A 14,938-nucleotide genomic window follows, 5' to 3' on the forward strand; every position below is an offset into this window, starting at 1 on the left:
AAGGCTATTCCTATGTGTTAGTCAGCAAAAAAAGGGTATCCAATAATAGGATCCCTTTAAGGAAATTTGTGGAAAGGTAAGGAAGGTTTAACTATGACCCCTTGTGGATCTGTTTAATGCCCTGAATTAATGTCATGTTCTGGCCACAACTGTGGCTTTTTTCTCATAAGTGACCCAAGGAAGGGAATGATTTCCCAAAATGTTTTGTCCAAACAAATCTACATTTCTAACCCAACCAAGTGGATGAACTGTTACTTAGTAGATGGAAAGAAAACATTCTGTTAGCTTTTTCCCAGCTAGAAAAGCATTGAATATTGGTCAAAGTATGCAAATCGGCTCAGGTAATTTCCATACTTTTTTCTCAAGGCTCATTGTCTGTAAGATTACAGATACCACCAAGATGTCCCCAATGAGAACCTGCAGGCCGGGTTCACAGCAGCATTTGGTTTCCGTTCGGAGATTCTGTCCCTCATTCAACCCCCAATTTCTATCTGCATTTTTAGGGTGGAAACCCGACGGACCCCATTATAGTCTACAGCTTTTTAAGCGGATTGGGTTTCCGTTTTCAGGTCCCCAAGGACACAGGATTCCGCCCTAAGTCAAATTCTTTATTGGCCTCTTGAGTCCACGTCTCCAGTCGGCCGTTGTTCGGCGGAAGGCAATTCTTTACATAATCCTGCCACTCAATGATGGAAGCCACCAGGCTCGGCACCATGGGGCCCATGTTCTACCTCTATGCTCCTGTATATACATACTCCCCAGTCAGAACCCCATAGAAGCTCGGACAATAGACTGCTACAGAAAGATCCTGTTATATCTCAGAGTAACATCCAGAAATGCCAAATGAAAATTAATGAGGAATCTATTTAACCCCTCCCTGGCCTGTGTATCCGCGCCAGCTCAGTAACATTATCCCTGATGCTGATAGCTCACAAGAAAGGTTAACTTTGTGTATTTTGCCTTTGCTGACAAATTGACATTTCTCAGTTTTTAGTGGTAGATCTTAAATGAGATAAAACAATGACATTTCCTGTGAGATAGAAGTCTCAAGCTGTAAGAACCGCTGTGTTATTCTCTCCCATGCTGGCAGACACTGAAGAGGGGAAAACATTTAGCTGAAAGGGAATGCGAAATACAGAAGGGAAGCCGCGAACTGGAAACGTACTGTGTCCTCTATGTATCTAATGGCGGCACATAATCCTATAATACTTATTGTAGTCAGAGGAGACTGAACTGAGCACTGCTAGGAGGGCAAAACCTGTACAGATAGCACAAACTATAGATAGATAGGAGATAGATAGATGAATGAATAGATAGATAGATAGATAGAATAGATAGGAGATAGATAGATAGATAGATAGATAGATAGATAGATAGATAGGAGATAGATAGATAGATATATAGATAGATAGGAGATAGATAGATAGATAGATAGGAGATAGATAGATAGGAGATAGATAGATAGATAGATAGATAGATAGATAGGAGATAGATAGATGATAGATAGATATATAGATAGATAGATAGATAGATAGATAGATAGATAGATAGATAGATAGATGATAGATAGATGATAGATAAAGATAGATAGATAGATAGATAGATAGATAGATAGATAGATAGATAGATAGATAGATAGGAGATAGATAGATAGAGCTAGCTAGCTAGCTAGATAGATAGATAGATAGATAGATAGATAGATAGATAGATAGATAGATAGATAGGAGATAGATAGATAGGAGATAGATAGATAGATAGATAGATAGATAGATAGGAGATAGATAGATAGATAGATAGATAGATAGATAGATAGAATAATAGATAGATAGATAGATAGATAGATAGATAGATAGATAGATAGATAGGAGATAGATAGATAGGAGATAGATGATAGATAGATAGGAGATAGATAGATAGATAGATAGATAGATAGATAGATGATAGATAGATAGATAGATAGATAGATAGATAGATAGATAGGAGATAGATAGATATATAGATAGATAGGAGATAGATAGATAGATAGATAGATAGATAGATAGATGATAGATAGATAGATAGATAGATAGATAGATAGAGGATAGATAGATAGATAGATAGATAGATAGATAGATAGGAGATAGATAGATAGGAGATAGATAGATAGATAGAATAATAGATAGATAGATAGATAGATAGATAGATAGATAGGAGATAGATAGATAGATAGAATAATAGATAGATAGATAGATAGATAGATAGATAGATAGATAGATAGATAGATAGGAGATAGATAGATAGGAGATAGATAGATAGATAGATAGATAGGAGATAGATAGATAGATAGATAGATAGATAGATGATAGATAGATAGATAGATAGATAGATAGATAGATAGATAGGAGATAGATAGATAGATATATAGATAGATAGGAGATAGATAGATAGATAGGAGATAGATAGATGATAGATAGATAGATAGATAGATAGATAGATGATAGATAGATAGATAGATAGATAGATAGATAGAGGATAGATAGATAGATAGATAGATAGATAGATGATAGATAGATAGATAGATAGATAGATAGGAGATAGATAGATATATAGATAGATAGGAGATAGATAGATAGATAGATAGGAGATAGATAGATAGATATATAGATAGATAGATAGATAGATAGATAGATAGATAGATAGATAGAAAGCAAAAACTCTGGTGTGCTGCTTTGACAAAAACTTTGGTATCTACATTGAAAGTGGCCATCTTAGATTTGCAGCCAGATTATATTTTAACTGGGATGCTTTGGACTTTCCATTTCTAGATAGATAATAGATAGTAGATAGATAGATAGATAGATAGATAGATAGATAGATAGATAGATAGATAGGAGATATATTGAAAGCTAGATAGAAAGAAGGAAGATAAATAAATATATATGAGATAGTGGTAGTGGTGCTTGCCTTCGGCTTCAAACAATTGATTAGTTGGGATCTGACACCCAGCACCTCCACTGATCAGCTGTTTAGAACTGTAGTGGTGCTTGGGCATAGATCAGTCATTGATATTTAAAGAGGAGCTTTTAACATCATTTACTAGTCGCTGCTCCATTGCTTCCTGTGCAGTTGGAATTTTTTCTCTAGTCCCCACCGTTCCTGAGCAATCTGTGCTGTGTTTTGGTATCTCTTATACTATTTACTCTCTGTACTATCAGGAGGGCGGTGTCAGGTAAGGGCAGACAAGGGGTGCGATTCTGAGCTCTGACACTGGCTGCCTCTGATTGGAGCTCTGGGTCACTCCCCCCACCTGAAGTTACAGGACTTAAACAGCATATCAGGTTGCTCAGGAATGGTGGGGGCTAGAGAAAAAATTCCAACTGTGCTGGAATCAATGGAGCAGCACCCGATGGCAAGAACTTGGATGGGTCGAGGTGACGAAAGGTCCTCTTTAAGTTCTGGAAAATCCTTTCTCTATAGTTCAACTCATCAGCGGCTGACAATATGGCGGTATTATACCATTCTCAAAGCAAGACACATTTAACCCATTATTTCCTACATTCATACCAATTAATAAAAACAAGCGCAGTCCATCATTTCCTATTCAAATCATACATTACATGTAGCGGATTCCATCCATGACTCAATTCTCCTGGCACATTAATATCCTCTGTATACCTGCTGTGAAATTGCCTTTGATATAATTGATCTCGATGTTTTCCTCTGCTTACAAATTGTTTCCTCTGTACCTGCCGAGAATGTTGGATATTCGGCCCCATTTCTTCCCTCTTTTACATACGACATACGGTTTTCTTATTTCGTCTCCAATTAAATTTTCTCTGCTAATGATCCCGAGTCCAGACGTGTCACATTTTAATGAGCGCTCTCATCTTGTAAGAGACGCCATCGATGACATTACATCCAAGAGATTGTCTTTATTTTTGGCGGTAATTGGAAATCCTGCCCACGTGGAGGTCTCTACTGTAGGACGAGGGATTTCGGAACGAAAAGAGTAATGGGATATTCCATCTGTGGTGTGACGGCTCCATTACTTAGCTACACAAATCACAATCCAGGTTCTGTCACCTGGCGAATACAATGTTATTAGCTGAGATAGACTATAGGGGGTTCATTATTGGAGGGCAGATAACCTGTCATTGATAGCGTCTTGTTCCATCACCGTATTATATCTACACAGTAGGCGGTAGGGTTGAGCGATCAGGATCGGATCCCGATCGGCGATCAAGTGAATTTCACGATCGGGATCGGCTGGAAAATGATCGGAAATCGGATTTTAAAATCGATCCTGAGATCTCAAAATCAGCTCAACCCTAGTAGGAAGCTATGTTATAGGACAGTAATGGATGCAATGATGGGTTAGTGATTAGAGAAGAGTGAACAGTAATATGTTCGAGGTTCGATATTAGTTTCGAGTAGCCCCTCAATATTCGACTACTCGAATCGAATATCGAACCCTATTATAGTCTATGGGGGGAAAATGCTCGTTTCAGGGGTAGGCAACGTTCGATGAAATTATACTTACTAAGTCCACGAGTGAGGGTCGGGCTGGATCCTCCGTGCAGTCTTCTCCTTGCAGCTTCCCCGCGGCGTCTTCTGACTCTGAATTTACTCTGCCAGGCATCGGGCCTGGGCAGAGCCGACTGCGCATGTCCGCACTACAAGCAGACATGGGCAGTCGGCTCTGCCCTGGCCCGATGCGTGGAAGAGTGAATTCAGAGCCGGAAGACGCCGCGGGGAAGCTGCACGGAGAAGACTTCTAAAGGTAGGAGAAGAACCAGCGTTGATTGGCCGACTGTATAGCATTCAGCCAATCAATGCTGGTTCTGCATCGAACTTTTACATTCGAACAGCGAGTGGTACTCGATCGAGTACAAGTATTTTGAGTACCGAAATATTCGATCGAATACCTACTCGATCAAATACTACTCGCTCATCTCTATTTGTGATGTTATCTATGGAGGTATTATCTTCTATTGTAATCCTGCAGGTAGTGTAAGGTAACTGCTTCAAAGAAAATGCTTACAAATTTTACAAGTGTTAGTATATAATTAGGCTTAGTGGCCAAAGTGAAAATTGCATGATATAGTAGTTTTATTAAAGTATAGATAATGGTTTGGGAAACGAAAAATATATAAAAAGGTGTAAAAAATATATTTAAAAAAAGATTATTTTTGGTGACTCATTCCCTTTACACTTACAACTAGAATTGGATGCACACGACAGTATAATGACTACTATATATAATATATATATGTATATATATATATATATATATATATATATAAATATATATATATATATATATATATATACTCTCTCTCTCTCTCTCTCTCTCTCTCTCTCTCTCTCTCTCTATATATATATATATATATATATATATAATGTAGCACGTGCTGTAAAATGCATAGTACGTCCCTGTACCCAAAGAGTTAATGAGCTAAAAGCCATAATGGAGTTATAATGGGTAGTGCAGGTGTTGCGAACAACCTCAAAACTAATAGGCTCAATAGAAAAGCTTTTAGTTAGTTAATTGCCGGGTGGTAAAGCAGCATAACACGTATGGCACGCTCACATCACTATATAGCCCTATAAGTGGCTCTCACAGCTGGAAAGGATTTACACTGTCCATGAAGTGTATATAAGCGGTCACCCGCTTTCTTTTTTTGTTAATTCTAAATAGTTCCAAAAATTAGCAAGATGTATTAGAAGTTTTGATGAACATTGGCATTCAGGGGCTTAAATTGTCTAGTTTTATATTTCCATTCCTTGACGTTACGGTTTGTGGAATGTCTTATAAAGGACATTTATTTCAGTAGAGACTTATCAAAGCGTTACATAACGGTAGAAGTTGTCCTCATGCTCGGAGCAGCGCACGACCAAATACTCTACAACAACTTCTCCATGGGCTCGTATTGATTAAACCCCTTCTCCAAAACAGGTCCTTGTGATTCCAGCTTTACAAAATCCAGCCTGGAAGGAATTACCGAGTTGATATTCATCATGTCGGAAACTATCAAAGTTGCCTGCAAGGTTCCCAGATCTTCTAGAAGTTGCGCCCCCAGTCACTCGAAATTTTATCTTATTAAAAATCTTTTGCCGGCATAAAATGCAATGAATAATTGAAGGCTTCTCGAGGAGCTCCGTCTCCGATTTGCAGGTATGTATTAAAACACGAATGGGGAACCTGTTTACTGATTTACTTCCGTGTAGCTTTCAAGTATCCATCAAATATAAATAATTTGCCCCAGGGATGTGAATATATAATGAGGCGGAGTCTTCATACGGTAAACCTTCTCATAAATCATGTCCATTCGCATGGAAGGAGCTCAGATCTTACCAATGGCTTTGGTTATTCTATTGATTCTTCTCTTTGTCTTCAGATCCTGATCAGTTATATTGAATAATTGAAAGGCGCGGTACAATGGTTTATTTGGATACTGTCATGAGCAAATCAAGATACCAAAGGTTTGCTAAAGTCGCCGAGTGTTCTCCGAGTTTGATAAATCGCTTTCAAGTTCATTTCCGTTGATCTCCGCGCAGGTTCGGAGAAACGCACACAGTGGGAAAATACTCTTTGATAGGAAAAGCCATGAATAATTATTTCTCGCACCCTTCAGCTACTCCAGGATTAGAGAAGAACAGCTGGACTTGGCATTCGTAAGGTTATCAAATGTAATCAGATGTACGGCAAGGCCGGGTATAATTTAGAATTATGTAAATGCTACAATGTTCTTAAAGGGATTATCGGAGATCAAAGTTGGATGGAGGTTCCTTTGGCCCACCTGGTAAAATCATTCTGGTACCCCAGATCCAATAGCCCTGGGAAATAGACCAGATTTGGGTGTTTTCTGTGTGTTAGAGCCTGGGTCCATCGGAGGATCCCTTGCTGCTCTGGTGGACCAGTCCAACGACTTATCCTTAGGATAGGCAATCTATATTAGATTGATAGGTAGGGTTGAGCGATCAGGATCGGAAAAGATCGGATTCCGATCGGCGATCAAGTAAATTTCACGATCGCAATCGGAATTCGGATCCCGATCTTTTCCAGGTCGGAGGTTATCTCAAGAACGGCTTAACCCCAAGGGGGCATTCACACGGAGTAACTCCGGGCGTGTATTACAGCCGTACACGCCGGCATTACGGCAGACTGCCGAACACTTCCCATTCACTTCAATGGGAGTGCTCGTAAACGCCGCTGTTACGAGCGCTCCCATTGAAGTGAATGGGAAGTGTTCGGCAGTCTGCCGTAACGCCGGCGTGTACGGCTGTAATACACGCCCGGCATTACTCCGTGTGAATGCCCCCTAAAAGTGTTTTCCCACAGAGAAGCATTGACTAGGGTTGAGCGATCGAGATTGGAAAAGATTGGTCTCTGATTGGCGATTGAGAAAATTTCACGATTGCAATTGGGATCGGGATCGGCTGGAAAATGATCAGAAATCGGATTTTAAAATCGATCTTGAAATCTCAAGATCGGCTCAACCCTATTGATAGGTCCAATGACTATCACACAACTTTAGCTGTTTACCAGGCACAGCTCCATACTTTTAGTAGTGGCTCTGGCCCGCTAACTTTAGGTTGACTAAGGTGTATCTCTAGACCAGTGGTTCTTAAACAGGGTTCGTTCGAACCCTAGGCCCTATGCACAGTTCATTTTGTGTACCAGTAAAAAAAACATATACCTATGTCTTGAATTTGGAAAAAAATCATATTTGATTTATCACTAAAGAAAGGTTCGGTGAATGTGCAGATGAAACTGGTGGGTTCGCTACCTCAAACAACGTTAAGAACCACTGCTCTAGACATAGCCAGTACCAAAATTACAGAACAACTCCTGACAAACCATGAAAGGGATGAGCTACTTGCTAAGGCATTGTGAGCCCTAGGCTGTATGATTATTGTGGCCCCCACCAGGCTAGTGTTTTCAGGGCTCATTCTCAATCAATTCCCATTGTTAGGTTGGGTTTATACATTGCGCATGCGCCCGGGATACTGCCAAACCCAAGGATCAGATGGGAATTGTTGAAGGCAGTTTTACTTTTAATGGGCATTGGGTAAAAGAGGGAGGACTGCACTGTGAAAGATCAGTAGGCACCCTCACCATGCTGGGAGTAGGCACACACCGCCCACACTATGATGATGCCCCCTTGTGTATGGGAATATTAGTTGCAACCATGTGTGTATTTTTAGAGGTACATGTAAAATTCTTCTGCCACCAGAGACCCCTTATAATATTGGTGAGAGTTTTGGGTGGACAGGAGTCCCCAGGAGCCTTGGAGTCATATTATAATCCATTACTGGCGCCAAAAATTGGACTACAAATCCTAAAAATAAATGATCAATTTATATTCTTGGTCAACTCCTAAAGGAAACGTTTTCTGCAAATAAATAGAAGAGTAATGCAATGTTTTTCTGATTTTCCCGAACAGAAAATAGTTGTTCGACAACAGACCTTTAAGGCATATCCACAGCTTAGCTCGCTGTTCAACAATGTTCCCATGACTCCCATTCACTTCAATCGATGTCATAGAAACAGTGTAACACAGTGAGTTTAGCTGTTTCCATAAACCCAACCTGGATTTGGCTGTCAGGGGCGCTGTGTGAGCCAGAACGGGGTCTGTGAGTATGGGTACAGCTCCTTTAAAGTGTCTCAGATTATTGTACAGTGTCAGCAATGAATTTCATGAGATTTAAGCTCTTAAATCTGCAGAATTGTGAATACAGCTCTGGAATATAATAAAGGATGTAACTCACTCAGCGCTGATCTTACCTCCATTGTCTTTAAGGTGCAGTGCAATCTTTGTGTCATCTGAAAAAGAGCAGCACAGATTTACCAAGGGTTTCTAAGAACAGAATTCAACTCTGATACCAATATGGCCGCACTTCCTTCCTGTTGTCACTTTTGTACAAATAAATAAATAAAATTATATATATATATATATTTATATATATATATATATATCCTACTAATATGAACGTTTGTGTGTTTGAATGTTTGTTCCTCAATCACACAAAAACGGCTGAACGGATTTGCATGAAATTTGCCACATACATAGATAGGCACCCCGATTAAAACATAGGCTACTTTTTATTCCGGTAAATGACGTCACTACTGCAGTGAAGGAATTTAGGGTCATATAACAGTAAAGGACCTGTGATGACGTCATCACAGGTCCTTGAGCCATTCTTAGTTAGGATTATGCTAGGCAGTGGGTGGAGCTACATGGTATTTTGTGGGTGGAGCTATATAGGATGAAGCTGGACAGTGTGAAAGCTGAAGAAAATGGAGTCTCATAGAAGATCAGGAGACTACAGAACATGCAGGCTGTGTGAGGGCAAGAGAACTATATCGGGTGTAGAGTTTCAGTGAGTACTATAGGGAATGTGTTGTTCTGCATCTGATGGGGGAGGGGGGAGAACTTTGGCACATTTCAGCAACATCCATTCAGCCCTTTGTAACAACGAAGCTGCTCAGACAGTCACATAACTAAACCGCTGTAATCACAATTGCCTGATGTAGCAGAGTTTAGGCAGCACTGCAACACACCTCTATAGGCTCTGCATATGCAAACATGTATATACAGCTGGCGGGCAGATGCTAATATATATATATTAATATTAAAAATTTAAAAAAATTTTAAGTAAATATAATCACCACATTTCATGTCCAGGGCTTTAAATTACATTTTACTAATGTTTGGTTCAATTTTAAATTTTGGACTGAAGTGTAAAACTCATCTTACAAAGTGTCACAAATCATCCAGAAGGCAATATGGATGAAAATGTCACAAATAGAAGGACTGTAAAACACTAAAGCGACCTAATAACGTAAAATTATTTTTTACTTGTCCAGTTTTAGACAACCTTAACACAGGCGTGTCTCTGCACAAGTGTTACAGTCACAAGTCACAACTTATAGGGATCTACTCCTAGATGATAGACTGACCCCCTTATAGGGCTGTATGATATTTGCCATTCCTAGTCTTTAGACCATAGTTGCCAATATTTCTGGAACAACTTGGGAGAGACCTATTAAAAAGGGATGATCTCCCAAAGTACCCCCACATCTGCCATGTTACAATTTATGTGTTGAACAAGTCCCAACAAAAGGGGCATGGCTGTACATTTTATGTCCACGTCTCAAAACGGGGACATGTTGCATCCCCAAATGGGGTATGGCCACAAATTGTCTCTAGTTGTCCCAGAAGCCCAGCTGAGATGTCGGGAAGTAGGGATTAGACTCTTGGTTGGGTCGGAAATAGCCCAAATCCACGTATATGGCACTGATTTGTATGTGGCCTCTGACTTACCCTCTGTTGGGATGCTGCTGGGTAGGTGCGACGTGGTTAATCTTGACGTTGTGGTGTAATGTCTGGATGTTGTCATATGCGATCTGCTGGTGGTGTGACGTGGAGCTGCCGTTGTTGCTAAGAAGTCATCGCACATCTTGTCTTTGGACTATTCAATATGAAACAAAGCAAAATTATTATTAGGGGTTATTTTGATTCACCTCCCACCCCAGCAAACAGCCACAACTGCTGAAAGACTCCCTTAAAGGACCTGATATCCACTATACTATAATGTCAGATGTTGGCAAAGGGTTAAAATAGCATAGTAGCAGATATTCCTTTATGTTTTCCAGCAGCCTCCTCCTCTCCCCTCCCCTCTCCATAGACTGATATCTTAAAAGTGACTCAGTCTGACAAGTGGAGAAGGAAACAGATTGCTTTAATAAGATATATGACAAAGCTTCTTGTATCCACCTGTAAGTTGTTTCAGAATTGGTGATACATTTTAACCAACTTTGTTATATAAGCCAGAAAACAAATTAGCTTTGCATTGAAGAGAAACCAATGAACCTATACATGTATAATTTCAGGACAATGCCATTATGAAGCCGAATTATGCGAGGTTAAAGTGCACCATTATCTCTCCCTGCGTTCTTCTTCCATTATCATTCCATTAGTTGTGGACGTTCTGAAGTGTTCGCTTAGCGCCTCCTGTAGGGTGCACTGGGTCATACGCGAATGCTTTTTAGTCGAAAGGAAAAAAAAAGACACAAAACCTGCTCGGAATACAAATTGCGTTCGCCGCGTTTACTTACAACCTGTTATCCAGAGCCAAGAAATCATTCATTTGTGCCGCGGCGGTACTAGTGCCCCCGTTTCATGTAAGTCAAAGCAGGAGATAATTGCACTTACTATGATATAAAGGAGTAAAGAATCGGATTAAGAAGTCCTTAAAGGGACATGGTGCCGGGAGGTGACTTATTATTTATATGTTATCCATTATTAATATGGCGCTGATACATTCCTCCGCACTGTGGCTGGTAATGTGATCATACACATCTACACGCTACAGGACCTATAATCTAATTTCCTGATCTCGGAGGACAGTTGTGTAAATATGTAGAAGACTTGACACCTGTGTGTAGACACGAAGCCTCAGGTTACTTATACCCAATGGTATCCGATTTTTGACGTAGCACCAATATATTACACCTAGTGATGTGGTCCTTGTCTCTAGTGGGATTCATAATCTTATTTATCTCTAAGATACATTTAGGAATAATTTTATGAGGATGGTAGACTGAGGCAACCATAAAGGAACGGAGTAGATAGCGTAAACCCAGGTAGATTAAAGGGGGTGTCCAGAAAGGATAGAAAACTCAGGGGCGACTGGGTGTAAAACAAAACAAAAAAGCCTTACTTATCCTCAACACTTGGTTGTACCGTCCCGGTCCCTTTCCCTCTCATCTTGGGTCTAGTCAAGAATAGGGTTGAGCCGATCTTAAGATTTTAGGATCAATTTTAAAATCCGATTTCCAATCATTTTCCAGACGATCCCGATCGAGAAATTTGCTCTATCGTCGATCGGGATCTGATCTTTTTTGATCCCAATCGCTCAACCCTAGTCAATGCTTCTCTATGGGAAGAGTCACTTTTAGGGTTCAAATTTCAAAATCCGATTTCAGATCATTTTCCAGCCGATCCCGATCGGGAAATTTGCTCGATCGCCGATGGGGATACAATCTTTTCCGATCCCGATCGCTCAACCCTAGTCAAGAAGTTCACATGACTTCAATAAGCAGTGATCTTAGCGATCACATGGAGAGGGAAAGGGGACTGGGTGTAACATCTCTGCCTGTTCAGGCCTCTGCGCCACCCTCTGCTCGCGTGCTGCGGCGCAGGAGGCGTGTGCAGTTTGAGAATCTGCTTAAAGTTTTTAGTTGCACTGTGTGAACACGGCTCTAGTCCTTAATTGGATTTGCACCACACCCGTCTTCTGCCAAGGTTGCCTCTGTCCATTAAGTGGTTAATCTTGCCTTGCCCTGTGATTGACAGCTGCCTTTCTGTGAACTCCATGGGCGGGTTCTTCCTCCCTATTTAGCCTTGGTTCCCATTCACACCAGTGCTTGTTATTGCCGTGCGCATACCTGCTCTTACGTTCCCTGTTTGCTTATACGATTATACCTGACCTTTGGCTTTTCTCATTGACTATTCTCTTGACTCCGATTTGGCACTGCATCGCTCTCCTGTTACCGAACCCTGGCTAGCTGACCTCCCTTTGTTGTTGTTCGTCTTGTCTGCGTTTTGTGTTTCACATATTCAGGGAGGGATTGTCCTCGTGGGTGTCGCCTATTACCTAGGATAGGGCCTGGCAATAGGAAGGGAAAGCGGGGGGCTTCAGCTTAGGGCTCACTGTCTCTTGTGCCCCTCCCAGGGTTTAACAGTTCTGGGAATTGCTGTCTTAGCAATTCCCTTACACTGGGCCTATGCAATGGAGCTTCGGGATAGCTAAGTATGACTGGTAACATTTTATCAAGATCCTTAAGTAGGACCAGTCTGGATTCCTGTTGTATTATTTTTAGAAAATTACCCTTAAAGTCTAGGTCAACTTTAATTTTTTTCATAAATCCATAGTTCACGTGAAGATCAGACCATACGATTCTGAAGAGACCATAGAATTTAATAGTTTTGGAAAATTCAGTTGGAAACCAGTTGTCTCATCTCCACTTACTGTACACACACACTCATGTGCACCATCAAACTTTCGTACACATTACAAAATGCTTTGGAAGAGATTGATGAATTGTGGTCTCCTTGACCACTCTTCGGTCAACCACCTTAAATCTTGGACCTAACCATGACCGTAAACATCAAGTTTTTCAATAATACCTCTTCGGGACAGCCATTTTCTACCCAATCTTGCCGATGTCGATCAAATCCACTGGAACATCTAAAAAACAAGAATGATGTGTGCTGTTAGTATGTATCGGGAATCACAACTATAGTGCTTAGAATTTCAGAATTCTGGGGATTAACAATGACTGGGAATCTATCACCAGAACTCAGCATATCAACCCAGCCCAGAAGGTAGATAAGTTAGAGTCATCAGTCATTTAATAAATCGTGACACTTTTTTTCCAACGTTCAAAGTAGGTCTTTGGAGCAATGAGGGTGTTGCCATTGCACCAAATAGGTAAACCTCCCAGTGCTCTCTCCTGCCCTCTACCACTCATTCCTTTATTTAATAGACAAGGCCCGGCAGTGTATATCTTATCTCGCCAGACCCTGACTTCTGTTGTACTCACCACTGCTCATATTCTCGGCGCATGCGCTGAAAACATGAGCAGGAGCAAGTGCAACAGAACTCAGGGCTAGGCAAGATTAGGTATTCACTATCTGGCCCTAATAATCAGGGATGGAAGCGGGAGGGGGGTGGCACAGGGTGGTGGGACGCAGGGGCGAACCATGGGTTTCTGCCGCCGAAGGCGGACGTCAGAAAGCCGCCCCCCCCAGAGGAGGGGGCGGGTCGATCGGAAGGGGGCGGGGCCGCATAGAGGGGGCGAGCAGAGGGGGCGGGGCCGAGCGGAGCGCGCGTCTTTAGCAGGCAGAGAAAAGGCAGGGAGAGGACCTGCTCTCTGCCTGAGCATGAGAGGCGGCAGCTGGAGCAGTGCTGCTCCAGCGGCCTCCCCAATCCACTGCTCATTGACGGTGACCCTAAGCAAAAATGCTGCCCTCCCCAGGGCCCTGACATAGCGCCGCCTGAAGCGGTCACTTCAGTTCACCTCATGGGAGGTGCGGCGCTGGTGGGACGGCTACCTTTTTGGAGCAATGGGAACATCGTCATTGCTCCAAATAACTCATTTGTATATTGTTAAAAGCAGTGCTATCTCAGCAAAAGAGGCAGCAATTCACAATCCTTTTTTCTATATGTAGCGTTTATCTCATGACAAAGTATCACAAAATTAGGATTTTTTTTTTTTCAAAGCTGGTCATCTCATGCCACACATTTTAGGATAAGCCAAGCTAACAGGAAAGGGACTGAAGGACCCATCTATAGAAATGTTCAACAGCTGTAGCTATGGAGGCATGGAGGGCTTATTACTGCCGTTTCTCTAGGGCTATGATTCTTCTTTCCAATACCAACACCTCCTATTAGAAAATTTACAATAAACTCATTTTCCATTTTGTAACGTTGTAATGATTCTCTTAGCAACAAACGTTTCAGGGCTGGAGTGGTTACTGACGTTCACAAGTGTTTGGTCCATCATATCACTGCCTTTTGTTATACCCTGCACTTTAACCAGCAATTCTAAGCCATTGTGTCTGGACAAGTGTTTCTCTAAGGATTCAGACCAAGAGGAAATTAATTTCTGGTAGCTACACTGCTTCAGTGTCTGTGCTTAGAAAAATACATGTTCAATCCATACTACAAACACTTGACTTCCCCAAAGAAGAGGCTCAGCAGCTGATACACTTATATAAGGACCATTGTATTGATACATTGTAATCTCATGTCTGCATAGAAGTGGTGAGTCATGTGTACTCTTAACACATGCACAGCTGCTAATGACCAAGAACGGTGCAAACAAATATTTCCCAGGGTGCCATGCAGCAAACCTCCAATAATAAGCAGGACCTTTCATCCTGCTATG

General features: G+C 41.2%; 1 protein-coding gene across 1 annotated transcript in view; it reads right to left on the minus strand.

Annotated features, from left to right (window-relative positions):
• PLXDC2 (plexin domain containing 2) overlaps positions 1-14,938 on the minus strand; it is a 387,582-nt gene that overhangs the window by 18,819 nt on the left and 353,825 nt on the right. The window contains exons 10-12 of the mRNA XM_075271735.1: positions 13,176-13,236; positions 10,308-10,455; positions 8,768-8,806 (exon numbers count right to left, since the gene is read on the minus strand). Coding sequence (XP_075127836.1) covers positions 8,768-8,806; positions 10,308-10,455; positions 13,176-13,236 — 248 coding nt within the window. The remainder of the gene's footprint in view (positions 1-8,767; positions 8,807-10,307; positions 10,456-13,175; positions 13,237-14,938) is intronic.

This window comes from Leptodactylus fuscus, chromosome 4, assembly GCF_031893055.1.
Source record: "Leptodactylus fuscus isolate aLepFus1 chromosome 4, aLepFus1.hap2, whole genome shotgun sequence".
NCBI classification, from domain to species: domain Eukaryota; kingdom Metazoa; phylum Chordata; class Amphibia; order Anura; family Leptodactylidae; genus Leptodactylus; species Leptodactylus fuscus.